Source organism: Syngnathus floridae, chromosome 5, assembly GCF_059516105.1.
Source record: "Syngnathus floridae isolate MCC-2025c chromosome 5, RoL_Sflo_1.0, whole genome shotgun sequence".
In the NCBI taxonomy this organism is placed as follows: Eukaryota; Metazoa; Chordata; class Actinopteri; order Syngnathiformes; family Syngnathidae; genus Syngnathus; species Syngnathus floridae.
In genome coordinates, this window is record NC_142417.1 from 16,188,531 (window position 1) to 16,213,668 (window position 25,138).

General features: G+C 39.0%; 1 protein-coding gene across 3 annotated transcripts in view; it reads right to left on the reverse strand.

Annotated features, from left to right (window-relative positions):
• Positions 1-25,138, reverse strand: part of nr6a1a (nuclear receptor subfamily 6, group A, member 1a) — a 125,651-nt gene that overhangs the window by 22,118 nt on the left and 78,395 nt on the right. Inside the window, exon 1 of one of the 3 annotated variants that reach the window (XM_088376088.1) lies at positions 16,239-16,495. The exons of the other annotated variants lie outside the window; for them this stretch is intronic. Within the exon in view, the coding sequence (XP_088232214.1) occupies positions 16,239-16,254 (16 nt within the window). The 5' untranslated portion in view covers positions 16,255-16,495. Of the gene's footprint in view, positions 1-16,238; positions 16,496-25,138 lie in introns of those variants that run through there. 3 annotated transcript variants of the gene reach the window in all.

Here is a 25,138-nt window from a genome sequence, read left to right on the forward strand (position 1 = left end):
TCTGTACTTCTGTTTATTCATTTTTCTCACAATTGTTCAGCGGTGGCCCAGTCTTCACCAAATAAAGTAAACAATTAAAGTACTCATTGTTTTAAATTTGCTCATTTCTCTCCTCATAATACTTCACTTGTCAGGTTGCCATCGTTGCTTGTCTAGTTTAATGACGCATTAATTTGGAACAAAGTCATGATTTTTTTTTTTTTTGACGGAAACTCTGAGACATTCATGTGATGTACATTGATGACTAATAATAAACAGGGTTTTTTGAGCCAATCAAGATCAAGTACAGATGTCATATCATGGTTTGCTCTCACAGAAACTGTAGCTGTGCTTCAAAGCATCTTAAAAAGACAAATACAAGGTTGTTAGGGTAACAATTATATATTTTTGTATTGGGAAATAGTAGAGCTGCTCATACAGTCATGGAATCATCAATATTTTCCCAACAGTTTCCAGACTAGGACTTATTACGAGTGTTTGATCATTCATCATCTCCCGTTCAGTATGTGCTCGCAACAAGTGCTATTCTTGCTCTTCTGCTGCATCCTTCCCACCCATTGTCCCACATTGCCCTGGACTTGGCCCTACACTAGTCCTACATCATCTAACTGACTAAACACTATGACTATTAAAAAACCATGACTAAAACCAAAAAAACCCAAAAAAAAACCCATTGAATTTAAACCAAATGAGCCACAGTATGGAGTAAAAATAAGGGTATAAAATTGTCTAATTCATAACTTAGAAGTGGCAGCTTGGGGTTGACGGTGAAGAGCTTCAGATTGTGGTGACGACTAGTGTTGACTAGGGTTGGGCAGTATTACGATTATCGGGTGTCTCTGTCTTAAAATACTCATTGAAAAATACTGAAGCACATAATGACATATGCGTTGCAACGCTGCATAATATATACTAAATATAATTTCTGGATACAATGATCCCTCGCCACTATGCCCTTCACCTGATGCAGATTCGTTATTATTGCGGGTTTATAAGTGCCGGGAGAACGGCGTTTAAATACAAGCACCGGAAGCGCAGCAGCTAGCTGCGCTTGAAGTCAAAGCACTGACATGCAGAAGGAGTCGGGACAGTGGCAATGAGCGCTGATAGCGCGGAGCGTGCTTCTGAGCAATGTATGTCACTGCAGACGTCACTGAGAGGAGCGCATGAGGGACAGGAGACCGGCCACCGGCCACGTGCGAGGGAAGAGGACCAACTGGTGCAGAAGAAGTCGGGACACATAATATTTTTACGTGTTTGTGCTTTTATTTACTGTAAATGTACAATCCATGCACAGATCAGTGTGGGAATTGTTATTAAGGGAATGGGAAAGGTTTATGTCGCGTATTGGGGAGGGTTTACAAAGCCTTAGTATTGTTTATAGAACCACAGTTCAACAGGAGATTTATGCATAACTGTGACTCACTTTGGTTTCGCTATGCATGATGTCCCTGGGTGAGTAGAGTGTGGTAATTCTGAAGTTAAACCCATTGCATTGCTTGGCAAGTGAAACCACTCTTAATTGACTTGCAAAACATCCATGCCCTCTAGCGGCCTATAAGAAACACCATGTGTTGGAAATATCACTACAATTATGTTTAAATTTCCATATTACCATATTGGCCCGAATATAAGACGACTCTGATTAAAAGACGACCCCCTCTTTTTCAAGACTCAAGTTTAGAAAAAAACTTTTTGAACACCAAATTTAATTTTTATACAGAAAATGATTAAATCTGAAACAAATGATTATAACCATATATTCGAGAAAAATATTATTTATTTTGCCTCATTCAAATCATTCAAAAACTGTCTATCACATCTTAATATCTGAACATTTAAATATGTAAACTAAAGTGCAATCACATTTGTAAATGAATGGCTTCTGGTTTTTGAAATGTAAATAAATACTGTGATAAAACAACAAAATTGCAATAACTGCATTAACCATCAAAGTGAAGTCTAACTGTAACTGTAGTCTTGAAACAAATCTGAATAAGGAAAATCATTGCAATAAAATAATGCAAACAGCCGCCGCTATTATTGGGGAGCCTGAGCCATAAGTCGGATGGTTATGCTCTTTTCGCCCCCGGGTGTCAATCAGAACACAGGAGTGAAGACGTGGTTCAGTTTTGATTGCTTTACTGAATTATTGGCAAAAAAGTAACAGGCACTGTGGCTCATAGGGGCATACAGGCAAACTGGCAAAGGGGTACAGGCACACGTTTGGTCGTAAGGATGTGAGAGCAGGTGTGTGTAGTGTAGTACATGGGTGAGTCTTTGGGAGTGTTAATGTGATTCTTGTGTGTGCGATTATTGTATGAAGCGTGTGAAGGGTGTGTGGAGTGTGTGTGGTGTGTGTGTGTGTGTGCGTGCGTGCGTGCGTGCGTGCCTGCGTGCGTGTGTGTGGTGTGTGTGTGGAGGGTGTGTGTGGTTCTGCAACAGACAGAAATAGTCAACGCTCAACTTCTGATGTCACACAACATGACGGTGCACATTACATAATTAACTCCAAGTAACGGTTCCGCTATACTAAATAACCATAAATGAAATACTCTCGGCAACACGCCAAACATAAGTCAAAACAAAATACATTTGCTGGCGACTGTTAGTCGCCGTGCCGCAGTGTAACGGCTACTCGTACGATGCTAGGCAAACTTAAAGGAGCAAGCCGAAACTATCAATCATACGGTGCACACACAAAACAAACCACGATCAGACAAATGGCACAATAGTAGACAGTAGTGACAATGAAATGTATATACTCATTTTGTGTTAAAGACGCACACGATCACAGCAACATACTCAGTTGATATCAGCAACCTTTAACTCACTGCTGTGCACAAGAGAATGGGTATAATGTCTAGACCCCGAATGTAAGACGACCCCCGTCTTATTTCAATGCAAAAAACATCGTCTTTTATTCGGGCCAATACGGTATACTAAATTATTCTAAGTTATATCGTTTCTACTTCGCGGATTTCAATTTTTCATGGGTGGTTCTGGAACACATCTCCCATGATAAACGAGGGATCACTGTAGTACATATAAATATGTAGATGTGTCCAACTTAATATCACTATAACTACCGTGTTTGCCGGTGTATTGGTCGACCTTTTTCGATCCAAATTCGACCGAAAAAAATCGACCTCGACTTATACACCGAGTCATAAAATTTAACTTCGTATTCATCGCTTCAAATGTGATGGTAACCAAGGCCGTCATGCATCTCATTGTGCGTGGGTGTGCGTCCGTCAGGCTCATCAAACAGCGAGAAACTGAATCATTATAAAGCGTTCGTCGCATTAACACGCATCCTCAGCAACAATTTCAAATATTCTCACCTCAATAACGGACATCGAAAGCCAGGCAGCGACGATGACTGCTAGGGGGAAGTACTGGGTATTGAGCGAATGTGCGATTCATCGCGCGTCAAGCAACGACAATAACTACCGATACGTAAACATTCAATCGCCATGTCTAAATGAATGTCGTTGGCACTTAGAAAATATTCGCCAAACTTGGCCAGACTTCCAGGGGAAGAGGCCGAATTTTCACTTGTTCTGGCCGACCGGAGGAACCAGCCGAGGCGGACACTTTACGGCGGTTGAGTCGTTGGCACTTAGAAAATATTCGCCAAACTTGGCCGGACTTCCAGGGGAAGAGGCCGAATTTTCACTTGTGGTGGCCGACACGGGGAACCAGCCGAGCCGGACACTTTACGGCGGTTGAGTCGTTCGCACTTTGAAAATATTTGCCAAACTTGGCCAGACTTCCAGGGGAAGAGGCCGAATTTTCACTTGTGGTGGCCGACATGGGGAACCAGCCGAGGCGGCCACTTTACGGCGGTTGAGTCGTTGGCACTTAGAAAATTCGCCAAACTTGGCCGGACTTCCAGGGGAAGAGGCCGAATTTTCACTTGTTCTGGCCGACACGGGGAACCAGCCGAGGCGGACTCTTTGTGGCGCAAGAGCCGTTGGCACTTAGAAAATTTGAACCGGGCGGCGTGCGCGAGTGCACGGCCCGCTGGAAGTCGAATGAGGCTCCGCGATTTCATCCGCGGTGCTTATGGTGCCGATCCGCTGGCCGGAGCTATTTTCGGCCACCCGGTGCGTGCGCACGGCCTCCCGGCTGTGCCGGGCGGCGTGCGTGAGCTCGCCGGCTGCTGGAAGTCGAATGAGGCTCCGCGATCTCCTCCGCGGTGCTTATAAACAGCCGATCCGCTTGGCGGGAGCGATTCCCGGCCACTTGGCGCGTGCGCACGGCCTCCCGGATGTGTCGGGCGGCGTGCGCGAGCTCGCCGGCTGCTGGAAGTCGAATGAGGCTCTGCGATCTCCTCCGCGGTGCTTATAAAGAGCCGATCCGCTCGGCGGGAGCTATTTCCGGCCACTTGGCGCGTGCGCACGGCCTCCCGGTGGTGCCGGGCGGCGTGCGCGAGTGCGCTGGCCGCTGGAAGTCGAATGAGGCTCCGCGATCTCCTCCGCGGTGCTTATAAAGTGCCGATCCGCTCGGCTTGGAGCTATTTCCGGCTTCCCGGTGGTGCCGGGTGGCGTGCGCGAGCTCGCCGGCCGCTGGAAGTCGAATGAGGCTCCGCGATCTCCTCTGCGGTGCTTATAAACAGCCGATCCGCTCGGCTGGAGCTATTTCCGGCCACTGCGCATGCGCACGGCCTCCCGGAATTTGAACACATTTTGTCAATAAATTTCGCATATTTGTGATTGAATTTTGAAGTTTAATATAATGCAACAATTGAGCTCGACTTATACAAAGGATATATCATAAAATCGTAAATTTCCGTCGAATTTTAGGGGGTCGACTTATACACCGAGTCGACTTATACACCGGCAAATACGGTATTTAAAACTAACAGTGGGCAATACTGTTTCATCTAACTGCATGGGAAGGATGTTTTGTTAGTCGTGTGACAGCCCTTGGCCAGTTGTGCAAGAAGGGTATGTGTACAGTGTGGCTACCTTGGTGCTCACGGGGACCTTGATGAGCTTTAACCCAATCAACGAAAGTTGTCAAAAGTGCCAACAGCAGCCTTTGTTTTACTTTTCAACATACGAACAGAGTCATGGCCAGTAAGTTATTATGCATGTACATCTGCTAAGGTAGACTTTAAATATTAGGTAACATTAGCTTGTCATGTTAGCAGTTAATTAACGTAATATAGAGCCACAGGTCAGTCACATTTTTTACCAAGTATGCACCTGCAAATCTAGACTTTAGATAATAGTTCAGGTTAGCTAGCCATATCAACAAGTCCATCCTCATTTACAATTGCAAGTGTGGTAGAGACGATTACAGACGATCGCAATTTGCAAAACACATGACAAAACACACTTACACACACACACGCACGCACACGCAAATCCAACTAATGGAAATGTTTTGTGCATAAGGTTTAACGTAGGGCTGCTCGATTATGGTTAAAATCATAATCACGATTATTCTGTTCGATATTGAAATCACGATTATTTACTCTGTTATGTTTCTGAAATTGGAAAGGGATTTAATGAACATGTTTAGAACAGTATTTATTGAATAATGAAAAATAAAAACTCTCCTATCTCTCACGGGGGGTCGTCGCGCGACATGAGCTTTCATCAAATGGAGCGTCCGTCATCGTGCCGTGCGAATCTTCATGACCGGGATTGCCAGATTCTTTTCACCCCCTATTTAAGCCTCATTTACAGTGTGTTTAGCGAGGTCTTATTTTGAAGTCTGAGAAAACCTGGCATCCTTTCAAATTCATCCATCCGTTCAAAACCATTCAATGGCCCCAAAATGAGCACATTGACAAAAACGTCCACGGAGTAAAAATGCATAACATTCACTTCACATTTGTCCAATATATGAACAAGTTGATAAACTTTTGTTCATTGAACGTCTTCAGGATCAACACTGCCTGTTAAATATGGCCTGGAGTTCCACTCTCACACATGTGGGGGCGTCCCGGTTGAGTTGTGCATGCACGTCTCAGAACGAAAACACCAAATAATCGTCTGCCCTAGATTATATGAACTTTTCATCTGGAGCCAAAATTGTGATTGATTAAATTCGATTAATTGAGCATCCCAAGTTTAATGTGCTACGATTGCCTGGCAACTGGTTCAGGGTGTCCCCCGCCTACTGCCCGATGACTGCTGGGATAGGCTCCATCACGCCCGTGATACCCGTGGGGACAAGCGGGAATGAAAATGGATGGATGGATGGATGGATGGATGGATGGATGGATGGATGGATGGATGGATAGTTTGAACCGGGCGGTTCAAATATATATATATATATATAATTATAATTTGATAATTGATTAGTTTAATCATTTAATTCTTGCAGCTCTAAACTCAATCAGTCATTTCAGGAATACAAGAAAGACATGTTGCACCAAACATTACTAGAGCAGACATGGGCCCGCGGGTCGCATCCGGCCCACGGGGCCGTTTAATCCGGCCTGCCAAACCTGAATAAATTGTATTATTAAACGTTTTATTGGTCATTTTCCATGCAATGACTGCGTTTCTCCAGTAGATGGGGAAACGCCCGCCCGCGCATTTACTCCCGGAAGCCGTGTCAGGAAGCTCGGCGCACACTCACAAGTGCGTGTACGTTCTCAGTGGTACGGACCCGGCGCACTCCGCGCTCTATTTCTATCAATGCCGAATTTCGAGTGAGGACTGTGACGTCAGCATTCTCTTAATTCGCGCGCTGAGCTTTCAGATACAGTTTTACGCTAAAGTCACCCACAAACCTTCCCCTGGTATCCTTCCATTAAAATGAGTGGCCCCAGGAAAAGAAAGGCGGACACTGAGTGCCGAGTATTTAAAAAAAAAAAAAGAGAGGACAATTTGGCTCGACCGACGTGTGTGAGCAGACGTTCATCCACGTGAACATCAACAAAGCCCTGTCACAGATCTAGGTTAACGGACCGCTCGGCTCTATCCTAAGAAATGCCAAAACAATTTTGACTCCAGACCATGATGCACTAGCAAAAAAAGGGAGACCAACAACACTGTTCCCACTGAGAATGAAGGGGAGTTTCTCTAGTTTTTTGTAAAAAAAAAAAAAAAAAAAAGCATTTTGAAAATAATTTGTACAAATATTGATTGAAACTAGCGACCATTCTCATTTTCAAACAATGCAGAATGCTCAGGTACATTGATACACCACCTGTTTGCGACCAATCTTAACTTTTAAAGGTTTTAAGGCCGACTTGAAGGAAGTGTTTCCCGTTTCCTCACCTCTGTCACCAAGTGTTTGTGAGTTTAAGCACTGCTCTGATTTTCAGATATCCGTCACCGTGTTGCCGTTTTGATTTCTTTATTACTTTATTTAGATGTATTCTTTCATTGATTCTTCAAGATGATTTATTTGGTCAGAATGTTTGCCGTTTTATGTGATTTCGCCTTATAAGATAAATAAACATCTTTCATAAATCTGACCTGCAGCCATGAAGTGATGGAAATTGTTATTCATAATAACATTGTCGTATTTAATGAGAATCACTGATAGTAGTTTTTTGGTGAAATATTTTATTTAATGCTGTTAATAAATGCATTTGTTTTCAAAAAGCTTTTTTTCGAATATCCATCTACCTACTAAAGGACAAAACCTTTTATGCAATGACCTTTACGTGTCATTTATATTACTTCATACAAACACTACGTCCATCTGCTCCTGGTTCAGCCCCCCGGTCAAAATTTAGAACCCAATTCGGCCCGCAAGTCAAAAAATTTACCCACCCCTGGAGTAGAGTGTAGCCGCAGCTTATTATGGCTTACCAAAATGTGGCAGGGCACATTGGCGAGGCTGCTTGTTTTTCTAAAATCAGCCACGGAGAGGCTAATCCTTGTGATCAGTTGAAGTAGTCATAAATAGACATTTCCATGTAAATCTTGGTGCCAATTTATAGCTGTTTTTGTACCTTTTAAGCGATAGACTTTAAAATGATTTCCAATGGGGAAATTGTGATCTCTTCCTTCCATGACGTAGTCAGGCTGATGTGTCAAATGAAGCAGGCTCCAACCAAAAAGTGGGCGTCAGTAGGTGTACCACCCCTCTGTTAATAAATACCAATAAATCGCTTCTGAGTTTTTTTTCAGGGAGGAATTGTAGCACTGACATCATTTTTAATTTAGTTCTATCACATAAGTGCCAATGTTGGGCTCGCTTTACGCTCACTTTAATTTGAGCATATAACACCAGTCATTGACTTTCTCTCTTGTGCTATTTCTGGCTCAATATACTTTATGAGCATCTGGTTCAGTTGAAACATGTCCATTTCAGTTTTCCCAAAATGCTTTCCTAGCTAGGGATTTGTTGGGTCTCTATAGAATATAGGAAACTTGATCCTTCTAAGTGTGTTCAATATAAAAAGTGGCTTAAGGTAACGTCTGTTGTCCTCGATAGACAGTATAATACACAATTGAAAAACTGGTCAATTACAACAATTGTCTTAGGGCACCTCAAAGAACAACAATTTGTAATGTAAAGTAGAAAAACACAAGATTAGGGTGAATTCGGCATTGAAGGTGAAAAATGTTCTTTATTCTCAGGGGAACTTATGTTAGAAATCTCTTCCAACTCAAGATATGAGGATCCCATAGATGACCCATTGCATCCTCACCAATGCCAGCCAGCCATTTGTCAGCCCATTTGCTCATTCAGAAAACACATTAAAACAGTGGTTCTTAACCTTGTTGGAGGTACCGAACCCCACTAGTTTCATATCCGCCTTCACCGAACCCCTCATTAGTGAAAAATTATTTTTTTTAAATTCAAGACATAGATGTTTTTTACTAATGCACAAAATGAGCTGTGCATGAACATCACCTTGTTCAAAGAACAAAACCAACACAATGCATGAACCTTTAACAAATTACATACTGGCAAATCAGAAGCTACACGATAAAACAGGTTTGTTCGGACCTCCTCAGTGGGTGCTCTGTCGAACCCCTGAGACCGACTCACTGAACCCCTAGGGTTCGATCGAACCTAGGTTAAGAACCACTGCATTAAAACCATATCTTTCACTAACCTCTCTTTGTGAAATTCCCAACTTTCTTCACTGAGGAAAAAAAACACAACAGCTCTCGTGGCCTTCACTCCAGCTTATTTGCCAAATTTATCACCCTGTCTTTCAAGTGCATGGCCACCATATAATCAGGCTGATTCACACCTTCACACACTTGATCCCAGCGTGTCATGTCCTACGACTCCTCCTTTTCCTTCTCAGAAGATGACAGTTAAATATTCATGACAATTATTCAATGGCTTCACTTCCTTAAAGTTTCTGAGCAATGGATTATTACAACTACTACACTGAAACATATGGAGGAGAAAACACATGAAAATACCAAAATAAAATAAAATGTACAGTACTGGAAGTAAAGAAAAGTTTAAAAAGTCTGAAAATTTTGAATTTGAATTGGATTACTTTCAAAAAGTACAAATTTAAGTTTACAGATATGGTTTGTGTCTGTGGGTTGGGGTTTCTCTTTTCTCACAGTGCTGAAAAATATGGCACCTAGCAAGAATTGCTATTAAATGAAATACACTTCAAAAAGTCTGTAACAAAACTTGAAAGGAAATGATATCATTGCAGTAGGTAATTAACTTTAATTAACAGTGCTGGTGGAAAAACACTTTTGAATTAAGTTAATGATGAAAGAGTTAGAACTGGATGATGTAAAAAAAAGTGTTGTTGGTTTTATTGATATTTTGGATATTTGGTGGCCTTACCATAAAGTAACCTGTATTCATTAAATATGTCTCCAAATAAGGGATTTTTTTCATTAGATTTTATTTCAAAACCAACTCAGCGTTACACATTGATATCGTAACCTATATTCATTGAATGTGTCTCCAAATAAGGGATTTTTTTCATCAGATTTTATTTCAAAACCGACTCAGCGCTACACATTGATATCATAACCTAGTTCTCTGAATATTTTTGCACAATGTGCTACAGAACAAACTAGTTCTCTTTTTGTACACTAACTTGCCTTATTATCAGAATGAGAAAAGTGCCTCATACATCAAAATAATATTTAACACTCTCTTTCTGCAACCAAAAATTATGCATATAAGTATTCAAGTTGTACATTTTCACATTAGATGTATCAATAGACCTGCTTTTTACAAATGTATTCATTTTTTTACACTCTTAAATCGCGGCCTTAATGTAACTGTGGGGCACGTGTCCCCAGTACTGTCTGCGCATATGCCTGTGTGGTAGAATTATGTTCTTGTGAAAACTTACCAAACTGCACGTCAAAGTATTTAGTAAGTTCATACCTGTAATTGAAGTAAATAAATGGTCTTTCATATTAATAATGATTTGTATACCTTTGCCTTAGTGTCCAATAATGCATAATTTATGTCATAGTTTTTTGCAGTAAATAGATTTTTGTTGAAAAAATGAACTTAAAAAAAAATTGAATAAAATTATAAACACAATTTCGGGGGGGGAGACACAATTTGATGATTTTTCCTCGTTTAGCCCCAGCTGTGTCATCTGCATAACTACAACAGCAAACATTGGCGCTCTGAAGCAAAGGTAAAATATACAGAATGAATAACAGGGACTAACCCTTGAATGACCCCTCAAGTCATGGCCATTTGATCAGATTCAATGGTCAAGAAGTAACTCAGTTTCTCCAAGTAGTGCCTGAATTGAGAGGCCACATGGTATTTATAGGGTATTTATTTTTATTTAATGTTTGTTTGTTTGTTTGTTTTTATGTTATTGCAATTATTTTTAAAACATCTCAGAGGAAGTTAATTCAGTTGTTTGATTTTGTGTCTATCTATCTATCTATCTATCTATCTATCTATCTATCTATCTATCTATCTATCTATCTATCTATCTATCTATCTATCTATCTATCTATCTATCTATCTATCTATCTATCTATCTATCTATCTATCTATCTATCTATCTATCTATCTATCTATCTATCTATCTATCTATCTATCTATCTATCTATCTATCTATCTATCTATAAATATATATGTAGATATACATATATATAGATATACTATATATATGTATATTATATGCATGTACATGTGTATGCGTATTTATGCATGTATACGTATATGTACTGTAGATGTGTATGTAAATGTACATATGTATGTCTATGCGTATATACTATAATAGGGCTGCGTACAATATCATTTTCTGTATCAAAATCAAGATATGAACATTAAAGATAAGGAAGATTGTATTACAATCGAGATCTGAACATTCAAGATAGTAAGATCAAAATAAGGACGATATCTGTCACATGACCTTAGCTACCCTGTGTTGCATGTAAACCACAGTCCAACCAACTACATTCCTTTCAAGTTTGGCAATGATCAAATGCTGAATCAAGCCAGTGACAATCATCTTTCAGAAAGGAAGAGGTGGGGGGGTGGGAGCGAGAGAGAGAGAGAGAGAGAGAGAGAGAGAGAGAGAGAGAGAGAGAGAGAGAGAGAGAGAGAGACAGAGAGAGAGAGACCACCCTTAACACCCATTAAAGGCAGCATTGTTTCCCAGAGGTCAACCTGGGTTTCATTCCAAACTTTAACACAAACCAGGAAAAGGAAATTGAGCATTTTCAGTTGATGTCAAAGACAAAAATCAACAGCACCATTTTCCACTGCTCACAACATTTCAGCTTATGGTCTCTGTAAGCCTGATGACAAAATGAGACATACATCACTTGTTATGTTGTTGTCACTGGCCTGTTTTCGTTTTTCTTTTAGGTATTTCAGCAGTGAAGTGTGTTAAGAGCAACATGGCTAAGAATCTAAAACCAGTGGGAGATAGAAAGAAAGCAAGAAAGCAAGAAAGAAAGCAAGAAAGAAAGCAGGCAAGCAAGCAAGAAAGAAAGAAAGAAAGAAAGAAAGAAAGAAAGAAAGAAAGAAAGAAAGAAAGAAAGAAAGAAAGAAAAAGAAACATTGCTCTCATATGCGAAGCAGTTTGCATGCAGGAGCCCCAAGCCTTTCCAAGCTTCATCATGCTGAGAACACACAAGTATGGTGGCCAAATCTCTCTATTGTCCACACCATGAGCACACAAAGGCCAGTTGCATAGTGTAAAGCAGTCTTTTGAGGGGCTGGCAGAGCAACAAGGCCTGCTGCTAAAGGGGTTTCTCTCTTCAGGTTTTGTTTCGTGCTTTCCATCACAATCGTGCTCAGCTGACACAGGGAGCGGGGGTTAGGGTTGCAGGAATCTGCTGTACTTTTCCGCTCGGGCCACACCCCCTCTTTCCAAGCCTACTCGTTTCCTATTTTCCAGATATCATGTCTGTTCTTCTCCTTTACTTATCTCTACAACCTGAGGACGACGAAGGGCGGGGGTGTAGAAAACTTTTTGAGTATGACTGGTATGTACATAACACACATCAAACACATTCACAGAGGTTGAAGGCATCTGAAGACCCTCTGGGACTAAGATCTCAAATTCCTGGCAAGCCACACTGTGATGTTAATCTTCTAAATTATGTGCATGCAGTTGTAGATTGGGTGCTTCCAAAGAAACAATTGTGACCTGTTGACAGAGCCGTCTTGACAATATACACTCAAGCTTAAAGGTTAAATGATTAGCATTAAGTAATACTACACCAGGCAAGAGCTCCATATTAATTATATGTAAACGCAAGCGGCATGCAACAGTTTGCATTTTTTTTTTTTAAATTAATTTTCCATCTGCTTTAAATGTGTTTAGGGTGTTTAATTAGTTCAAGTTTTCTACATTATGTTGCTCTAAATTTGGTATAATCTCAAATGCCTGAGGATGCCTACAATTGTAATATGCCAAACCAACTTGTATCCATCTTCAAACTTTTCATTTGTTAAAATACTGTTAAACAACATTTAATAAAAAAAAAAAAAGCTGCTAATGAACAGAGTACATGCATTTATTTCAAAATAACGAAACATGCATTAATGCAAACCTGACCATGCAAGACCATGCATGTTTTGGGGCAAAAAAGCTGCCTAAATGATATTTACATAGCATAAAAATGTGTAAAACCTAAAATAACCCCAGCTGTGATTCCTTTTGAATCCTTTAATACATTGGTTCTCAAAATTTTCTCAACAATTTACAGGCTGTTAAAATTATTTTCAGTGAAGTACCACCTAACTAGTGCAAAGGATTTTTGGATGGAAAACAAAAACAAAACGATTTAAAACAAAGTGCTCTGCCATTAAGTCTAGTGTAAAATGTAAATATTAAACTTTGGAACTCCATTGGTAGTGGTATTGTTAGAAACCACGTGGAGATAAAACGATGTAACTTTAAAAAAAAGCAAATATATGAGAAATCAAATAAAAACAGTTGTTCATTTGCCATCTTCTGTTATCAAAAGAAATCATTAATCGTTAATTTTAAATAAAAGCAGTGAGTGCAGTGAGTGCTGTCAGGTGATTAAAAAAATAATGGAATTAATTACAGGACGTGCAATTAATTAATCTAATTAATCACATTTTATTCTCATATCTGATAAAGGTCCCCAAATAAAGAATTCTGAATTCTAGGGCATTCCAAGATTGCAGTGCAGTACACCAAGAAGAGAAGATTTGAAATCCACTTTTTTTTTTTTTTTATGATTGGTGGGGTGTGCTTGTTAAATGAAATTAAAAAGAAAAAAACGTCAAGCACACCCGCAAACTAATTAGGACAGGTGCATTATTCAAAAATGCAATACAAAAACACTAAAATATCTCAAATATAAAACTGATGGTATACAGCAATTTAAAATTCAGGGATCTCCTGCATTAGTTGCACCTCAGTTTCACACAGCCTGTTGGAACTTTGAAAATCTCCACTCCAAACACTTATTTAGTGTACAACCAACCATAATACTGAATATTATAGTTTTAGCTTGAAAATGCAAATGTCTCTACTTCTTCAGATTGCACTGTGCTGAAAACGAGACTTGGCAAGAAAAAAAACAATAAAAGCAAATGTGAATGATGTCACCACACCAGAAGACTGGGAATAAATGACCATATTCCACCTATAATGCCTTAGTGTTTAAGATTAAATCTTTTCTCTTTATTTCATGTTCCAAAATGGTGAGTTGTTAGTTGTGTGTGTGTGTGCATGTTAATTTGTAAAAATGTGTGTATTATCTTTTTTTTTTTTTTGTCTGAAACAAAATTCTTTTGTTAAATTTACACCACAGCTAATAGAGGTCTGTTAATTAATTATTTTGCTTATGTTCGCTCACTTCTACACTTTGGTGGACAATGCCTGTTGTTGTCCTGTTGTTGATGAGAAACACTACAAATGTCTTTATCCGTGTGTCTGAGGCTACTGTAGAAGAAAAAGCAGCAAGCGGCAAAAAGCAGGAAGGAAGCAACGTGCTCCTTCAGCCTACAGGTCACTCACTGGGCCAAATTTAAAATGCTTGCACATGCCATTCCAGATTACTTGCGGTAATTTGCTGTATAATTAATTAATCTAATTCACACATTAAACTGACAGCCCTAGTATAAATATACCCACACTACCATACAATTCAGACATCTCATTTGGAGTTTAGTCATCCAGCACATAGGTGTGAGTGTAACTGATTAAAAACTACATGAATTGCATCTGGACCCGGTATCTCCATTTTCACGGTTGTAAGTGGGACCTTTCAACGACCTCAGTGCCGACACAAAAACAATGTTCCCACTACTGTTATTGACTCCAACATGTGTTGCATAAATGTGGGGGATTGAAGTGATTTGGCATATTGGAAATTAATCAGCAAGTGCGTGTGTGTGTGTGTGTGTGTGTGTGTGTGTGTGCGTGCGTACGTGCGAGTGTGTGTGCGCGCCTGTGCACTGGGGGAAGGGTTGAGTCCACTTGAAATAACACACCCTTGAAAGACAAAGGTCTGCAACATGATTGACTTGATGGTTTGGTTTGACAGGGCAGTGGCCTGAATGATGGATCAGTTTCAGTGAAATTAAGAAAATGAGTAAGTAGCGTGAATGAACAGCTTCTGTCATCTGCTATTTATAGTTGAGTATAACAGAGTCACTGACCTCCCCCACCCTTACTATTAATCTTATCACTACTCCTGTCGCCTGTATCTGCATCATATAAACAAGCTTCCATGATACTTTTTTCTCCTGTCTTTGGTTTTGTTTTACTTTTATTCTTAAACATGGGAAATTAACTACTTCTCAGCCAACAAGGTCCACTAGAAGGTTTAAAGGTGATGTGATGTGTTGAAAAGTAGCATTAACCCTGTTTTAGCTGAAGCACAACTGACATGGCTGCTGGCTGAAGGATTAACATGGGGGAGGGGACGAATACAGTAGAATGGTTCCTCCACATGCATGCTACGTCAGAAGTTTGAAGGACAACATTAAAAGAAGACAGTGGATTTGTTTACTAGATTAGTTTTGCTGATAATTGATATATGAAATTAACTTGATTAAAATGAAACAAATCACAAATGGATGAAAAGTAAAACATTTTTGTGGATTGTGCTATTTTACATTCCATATTTCTTGTGATATACAGTGACCCTGGTGGTTCGTTTCTCTGTATAGGAAGTCTGGTCAATACTCAATATTTTATCCATTCATTAAAAATAAGCAGATCAATTCAACTCAAATAGCTAAATCAAACAATAAACACAATCGAAAATAAAAATGTCAAAATGGTTGTATGCAAGACCGTTACTGTAAAAAAATCTTTGACTGTGAAATTCCTGAAATGAGGAAGAATGAGGCTGAAGACTCAGCCTAATGGCAATTTTTTTTTTTTACAAGTACAGTAACAGCCATCAAAGATTTCCGACTGGAATCCCGCTGCCGTGCATCCAAAACAACAGAATGTTAAAATCACAACCACATCGAATACCCACTAATTCACAATCACACAAATTACTTGAAGATAGTCATGGATAAACTCGCTAAAAAGATCAAATCTTTCCATATCACCGTATTCGGACTAAATATGTCAAATAACCTGTTAGCAAAATGACTAATTACATTTTCTGAGTCACTTTTTAAATACGCCAAGAAGATCTATTTGCATTTACAAGTTGCCATTTAAGCAACACATTGTGGTCTTTTACATAATCCTTCAGTGGAATTTTGCTGGCAATAAAACGGTGCTGGTCACCAAAAAATAGACTCCTTATTTTCGCGTATAAATGTCATTCACATGTGAATAGGTTAGGTTTAAATCTTTGGCCTTCTGCAAGAAATTATCAACCACCAATGATAGCCTCACTTACCTTCCCATGTATCCATTTCATGCTTCTTCCAGGTTGCCTGGAACCCATTCAAACATGGAGTCTGCTGAAGAATTGCTTCATAGCTTTTTCCCCCTTCCCCTCTGTTCTCTCCCCCAGCAACCTCTTTCCTCGACAGCCTGCTCCTCTCTGACCACAGCCGGAGCCAAGTAACACCACTGGTCACTTTACTGCCTGGTCACATGACCACAGAGTTCAAGCCCTGGGGTCGCGGCTTGCCTTGAGGTCCAATGACAGCTAGGGGTTATCTGAGTGGAACTGATAGTCCTATTTTCACTGCCGTCCTACAATACAGCCCCTTCACCCCCGCCCTTTTTTCTCCAAATTAGCCTCCCCTCCCCTCATCTATGCCTCTAGCAGTTGTAGAGAGGACCAAAGTGCATGTCCAAGCATAAACACAGGTTCAAGCTGACAAAACACACCAACATTAACTAATTGAAGTATTTTGTGTGCCAGGGGAGAAGGTCCGTGCTCTGGTTTCACAACCGGCTCGGTTACCAACTGGGTGACGAGAAAGCCCATTTCCATTTTCAACTGAATTTGGCACAGTATGCATCTTTGTGGTTTTAATATCAATCCGTACCATTCCACATATTGGTATCCTTCCAATGGTGTACTCACCATAGTAGTGCTGTATTGGCACACCTAAATCTTGATTTTACTCACTTTGATCCTACGCGACTTTCTGTCTAACGTGGTTTGGTCATGGACCCCAATTTTATTATCATAAATACATTTTCAAGTAGTATTCTAAATGGATGATATAAGGATCGTACGAAGCTAAGGGACTAGCACGTAAACCTTAGCGCTAATGATTCGATGAATTTCCGTGACCTTACAGTGTTACGGAAAGCCAGGATCAATTTTGTTCGCAGAAGCACCTCATTCACAGTCACTCAAGTCAAAGAGTGTGGACAGACACAGTAGTAGAATAAGTGGCTGCTTTATTCTCTCTTTCATCCAATTCACATGGCAAATGACTTTCTCAATCTGCCTGATATTGTCATTTGTGTATTGCTTCTCTTTTAATAAAATGTCAACAAACTTCGATGTGTGTGGAGCAACCCTAACCCTAATCCCTTCGGGTGCCCAACAACATGCCTAAATTAATGTAACTAATGACCCCTTGGGCTGCCTAAAAACATGCCTTTCTAAAAAAACAAGACTTTCTATACAACGCTTTTTCAGGGTTAATGCGATTCCCAAATTCGATAAAGTCCACATAGAATCGAGATATAAATCTAGTGTGTTAATTGACATGTTTCTACCCACAGTCATATCACAAAACGTGCCATTTTAAAAATAGTGGTACAATTGAGAGCGGATGAGATATTTTTTCTTTGTTACAGATCATAGGCAAGCAGGTCTTTACATTGTTACTTGTATTTGTTGATTGCAATCGCAGTTAGATGTACATATATGTATGTCCCTGAGACACAGCCACAGCCTACATAGCTTATAGTGGAAATACAAGCCAAATTGCGGAAATGGCTTCCAAAGTTTAAAATTCTTAAGAAGGGACAATGAGTGCAAAGTAGTCTTTAACTAAAAGCAGTTTGATAGGAATACTTGACAGGTCAAGACACAAATGCCATTTTCAGATAGAACGACAGGAAATTGTATCTGCAGTAGATTTAGTAAACACAAATGTGCAAAGTACAAACAAATTTAAACGGCTATCTTGTTGCTATGCACCAGGCAGGGGCAGGTGAATCGCTCTTAAACATGAACACTGATAAGTTCTCATACCAATGAAGAAATTCTCTTCCTTCATCCCCTCCAGTGGCCTTACCAATGGTGCATAATGAGAACTATCCAGGGTTTCAAGAAGTGTACAAGCCCAACTTCACAAACCCTTGAGCCTCTCCTCCAGCTGGAACTTACCGCCCAAAGTAGTGGACAAGCCTTTCCGGATTCTCCGGCCTGTCTACTGCCTGACCCTTTCCACGCTGCTCCGCCCAACTAATACCACATAATCACTCTCTCAGCAGCTCTGCAACACTCTACCCCCAATGTGAATGCTAATGACCACGCAACACGAACTCACAAACTGTATAAGAATATAAGAAGCTTTTCAAATTCAAAGCCAACTCAGAGCTCATGTGCCTGCTTTAGGGAAACAAGTAAATATGGGCTGTTGAGCGTGGGGTAAGACAGTGGAGCTGGTCTTACGCAGGTTGGTACGCAAGTAGAAATATGAAGGCTCTTGGTGATCAAAGCCTGTCTCTTCACCTGCCAGTTTATGTTGCATGTATACTACTGAGCTTGCTACCATATGGCACTGCAGAGCTTTGTAAACACATAGTCCTGCTGTTGTAATTGCATGTGTGTATTTGAGCCTAAATATTTGTTACACTTTACAAGCAGTGAATAGCTCATGGATTGGACAATGTTTTTATTCAAGTTTAGCATGTGTTTGAGAGCTGCAAACTGTTCCAGATTGTCTGTATTTTGTTCTGGATATCATTGATCGCTAACTTGTTACGCCCATAAAACTGACTGTAACCGATGTTTTCAAACATCCAGGGTCACATAATCGCTCAGGTTAAAAAGAAGCAAAATATATTGCAAATGTGGTTTTATTCTTTGCCGAAAGGCTCCAGCGATGTCGTGCTCACGCATGCATGGTTGGGGGCTAGCAGATGAGGCCGGAAACGAACAATTTGAGGCTAACCCTGACTACTGCGAGCCTCAATATATTCATATCAGCTCAAGGAGCAAGAGCAAGAACACAATGTGACGCTTCATCACCAGATTATGATGTAAAATAATGCTCAGACAGCTGTGCTAACAAAAACTTTATTCATACAATAACAATCGCCATGACTCTTTACTGTGTTTTTACTGTGTCGTAATGCTTGTCAGAATCAGCGATCCAGGGCGCTTGCTTGGAGCACACACACGTCGGGCTCTTGTTTTGTGAAATAAAGAGCCGGTTACCAAACCCACATCTTGCCTGGTACTTTGGTAACGCTACAATATAGTTATATACGTAGATCTGTGGAATAATTGGAACCACAACTGACGACGAGGCTGATGACGAGGCTGATGACGAGACTGATGATGAGGCTGACGTCAGCGGCGCACGTAAGTCCGGAGTCAACAGCTGTTTTTTTATTTTTATTTTATTCACACAGAGGATGAATATTCCGATGGATTTAATGATTTGGAGTGACACGGATGGTTCGTTAAAATTATTGTCTATATTACATTTATTTGATACATCTTGTCTGACGTCAGCGGCGCATGTAGTTCCGGCATCAACAGCTGTTTTTTGTTTTTGTTTTTTTAAGTGACACAAGACAAAGATTCCGATGGATTTAATGGTTTGGAGTGACACGGATGGTTCAATAAAAATATTGTCATATTACATTTATTTGATACATCTTGTCTGACGGCAGCGGTGCACGTAGTTCCGGCGTCAACAGCTGTTTTTTTTTTTTTTTAAGTGACACAAGACGAAGATTCCGATGGATTTAATGATTTGGAGTGACACGGATGGTTCGGTAAAACTGTTGTTCATATTATTGTTATTTGATATATAGTTTATATATTGTTATATGGGCCTGTGTAATAATTTGAACTGCAACTGACGACGAGTCCGATGTCAGGGCGCGCTGCACACGCGGCATTGTTTACAAAAAGGACAACGAATTCGATCGATGGATTTAATGATTTGGAGTGACACAGATGGTTTGATAAACGTGTTATTTATGTTATAATTGTTTGAATAACTGTTAATGTTACGTCAGGCTTGTTCTCAGCTCCTCGTTTGTGTTTATGTCACGTTAGCATACCGTATCGTTGAGCCTGTTGTTCTGGTTCATGTCTGTTCTTGGTGTTGGATTTTGTCAAATAAATTTCCCCCAAAATGCGACTTAAACTCCGGTGCAATTTATATATGTTTTTTTTCCTCTTTATTGTAATTTTATGGCTGATGCGACTTGTACTCCGGAGCGACTTTTGGTCCGAAAAATACGAAATATATATATATATATATATATATATATATATATATATATATATATATATATATATATATATATATATATATATATATATATACGCATATATATGTATATATATATATATATATATATATATATATATATATATATATATATATATATATATATATATATATATGCATACATACATAAATATATATACATAAATAAATAAATACATACACACACACATAGTATATATATATAATATATATATATATATATATTATATATTAAAAAAAAACACACATGCTAAGCCAATTTGGCCATAGGTACGATTGTTAGTGTGAATAGTTGTTTGTCTAAATGTGCCCTGCGATTAGATGGCGACCCGTTCAGTGTGAACCTTGCCTACCGCCTGAAGACTACTGGGATAGGCTTCAACATGCCTGCAACCCTCGTGGGTATAAAATGAGATCAATTCTTTGCAGTTCTCGTTTGTCAATGAAAAGTGAAAATCCAACAGGCTACATTCACACCATAGGTCTTAATGCTCAATTTGGATTTTTGAAATCCCTTTTTTTCTGTACGTAAGCTTTAACATTCCATCTTAAATGCGACCTTTAGTCAATTCGGTGTGTGAACATGCGCTTTCCCAAAGTGATGCACAGAAGACCCGTATGCACAGAAGAAAGAAGCGACACTCGCAATGACATGTTTACAGAAGTAAATGTGGTCAAGTGAGTTGGCGCCACAGGCTTATCCTTTTATCATCTCATCTCCACAGAGGAGTGATAAGGCAAGAAGTGGAAATAGTATTTTGGGGGAATGAGGTGAGTCTTTTCCATCACATTTCATGGAGACGTCGCTAAAGATGACGTCTACCCACGACCACGCCTAATGAATGAACTTATGTTTGTCTAATATGCTACCAACAAAAAAATTAAATGAATGAATAAATGAAAAAAATCTGAATTGAGCCTTTCAGATCCTCTTAAAAGAATCAGATACAGACCTTATATGGGCAAAGAAATTGTAATTGAGTTGCAGTGTGAACCTTATATGCCGCAATAAGCACAAGCGCAACCAGGGCTTACTTGAATGGAAACAATTATTTATCTTGTGAAAAGAACCAACCCATTTTTTCAGCCTGAATAACAAACTTAGCTGTCGATACTAGTAGGAAATCTAACCTGAGCAGCCATATGTCACCCTTGACCTTTCGGCACCCTTCCTCCGATGTGGATAAACTGCATAATCAGCTATGTTGCCTTTAACCTTGAAGTAGGTGGGAGTGAGGACAACTACTAAATGTCTGTCATGTGTCAGTTTTTATTTTATTTTATTTATTTTATTTTAAATAATAACAGTTAAAATGTTGAGTAATTTGTTCTGTACCCATCAAAAGGATTAATTGTTGGGATTATTGTAGTTAAAAATGTGTATACAGTAGGTGGCTGTTAATGCAATGTCACTGTTTTCAAAATAAGTCATCATTTGGACTATAGAAGCAATGATTTTTACTAAACAGTTGGAAATGCCATTTTCTATGGTATCTTCAAAACAAAATCATTTCCCATTCTATTTAAAAGATTGCGGGTCTGTTCTTGGCTGGAGTTGGCTAAAATAGCTCAAATCGTACAATTGTTTTTTATTTTTCATGTATTGCTCACAAAATTCAAAACCAAATGAAACAAACATTTGTCTCCAGGAAATATACGTAGCATAATATCAAATATATATGACATTAAAAGTTCATTCTAAATTAGTCAAATGAATAATACCTTGTTTTGTAAGACACTTGATGTTTTTTAGAATATAGCCTGAATACGGCGACTTGAAACATGATCTTAAATATGTTCAGTATGTTTAAACATGCCACTGGTAAGTATTGAAATGTTTATCTTAGAACTGGATTTTCCTACTTCTGACAGACATGCCTGTTAAATGAATGGATTTTTTTATTTGTACCACTTGTGATTCAAAATAAGCACAAACAAGTTGATTCTTGTATTGTTTTTAGCATTTCCCTAAGCATCACAGTAACAAAGGGTATTTCTTTTGTTAAAGCTCCCTTCCCCCCTGCACATAAGAGAAACCTTTCTGCTTCTCAGACAAAGAGCTTCAAGATAAACAGGAACAGGCCACGCTGCACCTGTTCTCATCCAATCATACAAACAAACAATTGTACTGTGGTTGTATGAAAATGTCAAGGACCTCTATTTACAGTAAAAGAAAAGCATCAGAAGCTTTACAAAGACATTTACCATCCATCTCCAAATAAATTACGATAAGGTTTTGCCAACAATAAGCTATTGCCTACAGCCCTACAAGATGCAATCCACCCTATTACTGTACATACTAGATCAGGGGTGCCCAATACGTCGATCGCGATCGACCGGTCGATCGCCTAGCCACTACTGGTCGATCGCGTGACATTAAAATGTTTTTGAGTGTTTTTCGCACTTGACACGTGCGCAAACAACGGCGCTAACAACACAACACTAACGCTCGCGAGTTCCCTCCAATTGTCAGATCCCTGTTTTTTCTCTTAAACTTAAGAAAGGGGCGGCTCGGTGGGACACTGGGTAGCACGTCCGCCTCACAGTTAGGAGGGTGCGGGTTCGATTCCACCTCCGGCTCTCCCTGTGTGGAGTTTGCATGTTCTCCTCGGGCCCGCGTGGGTTTTCTCCGGGCACTCCGGTTTCCTCCCACATCCCAAAAACATGCTTGGTAGGCCGACTGAGCACTCCAAATTGTCCCTAGGTGTGAGTGCGAGTGCGGATGGTTGTTTGTCTCTGTGTGCCCTGCGATTGGCTGGCAACCGGTTCAGGGTGTCCCCCGCCTACTGCCCGTTGACGGCTGGGATAGGCTCCAGCACGCCCGCGACCCCCGTGGGGACTAAGCGGTTCAGAAAATGGATGGATTGACTTAAGAAAGTGTATAAAAAGGGCAGCTGGACATAGTAAAAAGATTTTTTAAAAAGTGTCACTTTCATAGGGAATGGGAGGACTTTTTTTCATGTTGTCATATATATATATATATATATATATATATATATATATATATATATATATATATATATATATATATATATATACATGTCAACGTGAAAAAAAGTCCTCCCATATATATATATATATATATATATATATATATATATATATATATATATATATATATATATATATATATATACATATATATATATATATATATATATATATATACATATATATATATATATATATATATATATATATACATATATACATATATATATATATATATATATATATATATACACATATATATATATATATATATATATATATGTATATATAATAAATTATTTTTTAAGTGGGTAGATCTTTGTGACTTGGTTATTTCAAAAGTAGCTCGCGAGCTGAAAATGTTTGGACACCCCTGTACTAGATCGTACATGCAATACACAATATTACATCTACTGAGGGATTTATGTCATTCCTCAGTATTCCTTAATGCCTAACGAATATTGTGATGTTTTTTTTCATAATTCAGATAGCCTATCCTTGATCTGAGCAGTCCAAGAGGCAATGACCTCAGGAGTGTAACTAAAGCTATAATTTATTGCAACTCACTACGTAGAACTATTTTCCCCTTGAGCCCGTCCACATGAAAGCATTTTATGAGGCTCTGCAAAAGTTTTGAATTGTTACTACATTTACATGCAGTCAATAACCCTTTAAAACATGAATATTCACAGTATTATGTTTTTTTGAAGGCCATGTAGGTATGCACAAAATCCCAAATAGGCCCTTTTTTTTTTCAAACCCAAAGAAAACGCCTAGGTTACCTCTTTTCTGATCCAAATATTGTGTCACATAACTGCGATTGAACGAGACATTGGTTCTTGTTCTATTCATGCTTTTGCTCTATCTGCAAATAATCTTGGTCTTAGTAGTACAGGAGGTAAGCTTGTCATCCTGGTCACAATGAGCCAAGTGTGAATACCTTGATTTCTCCGCGGCATGCAGCACAACATCCATGCGTCGCCAATTCACTGGGATATTTAAATGCGTGAATGACTGTCCGTTAATGCATGTAAATGGGTTATTCTGAATCTTTCAAAAACTGGAATTTTGACCTCAACCTGAATAGATAGTACATATTACACAGGAACAAGCGTAGCATTTTGTGAGCTCACAAACACCTGTGACTCAGCACTCGGCTTGGTGATGATCCAGAGCCCCTTCGAACCCATGACCGCTAAACTACAGTGTGAAACACTACACTTCCAAAACCTAGCTACTAAAAAGTGTTGATTTTTAGCATTTACTGATATTTTATTTAGATTTGGGGTCCTTTGACAAATACTAGTCACAGACAAGTAATTATACCTGGGAATTGTGAAAAAATGCAATATGTCTGCTTTTGTGCAGACAGAGACTAACCAACTTAATCGACAGGTAATTTGTGGAAAATTAAAAATAAGTTGTTTGAATTTATTAGAGTGGATTATTTCCCTCTTCTGCATACCCAGACCCAATATAACCTTTATTTAAAAAAAAAAAAAAAAAGATACATAAAGTACATGGTTGAGTCAATGATCCAAAAGAGTTTTTTTAAATCAACAGTAAAATGTGCCTTCTATCAAGGCTTCTGCTGAAGGTCAACCCTATTGTATCATTAAAACCAATTCATCTTCTAAACATAATACATGAGCAACACAATACTGGGTATTACTGCATATGAGCATTAGACCAACAAAGACATTGAAAAAAAAAAAGAAATAGCAAAATACTAAGGCTCAAAGAATCATTTCATGAAAAGCTTTGCCTATAAGATGAATGTTGAATAGATGTTAAAATACCAATATGCATTGAATTCAAGTATAAATAAATAAATAAATAAATAAATAAATAAATCTCATGAGGGGAAATAAATAAACAAAGT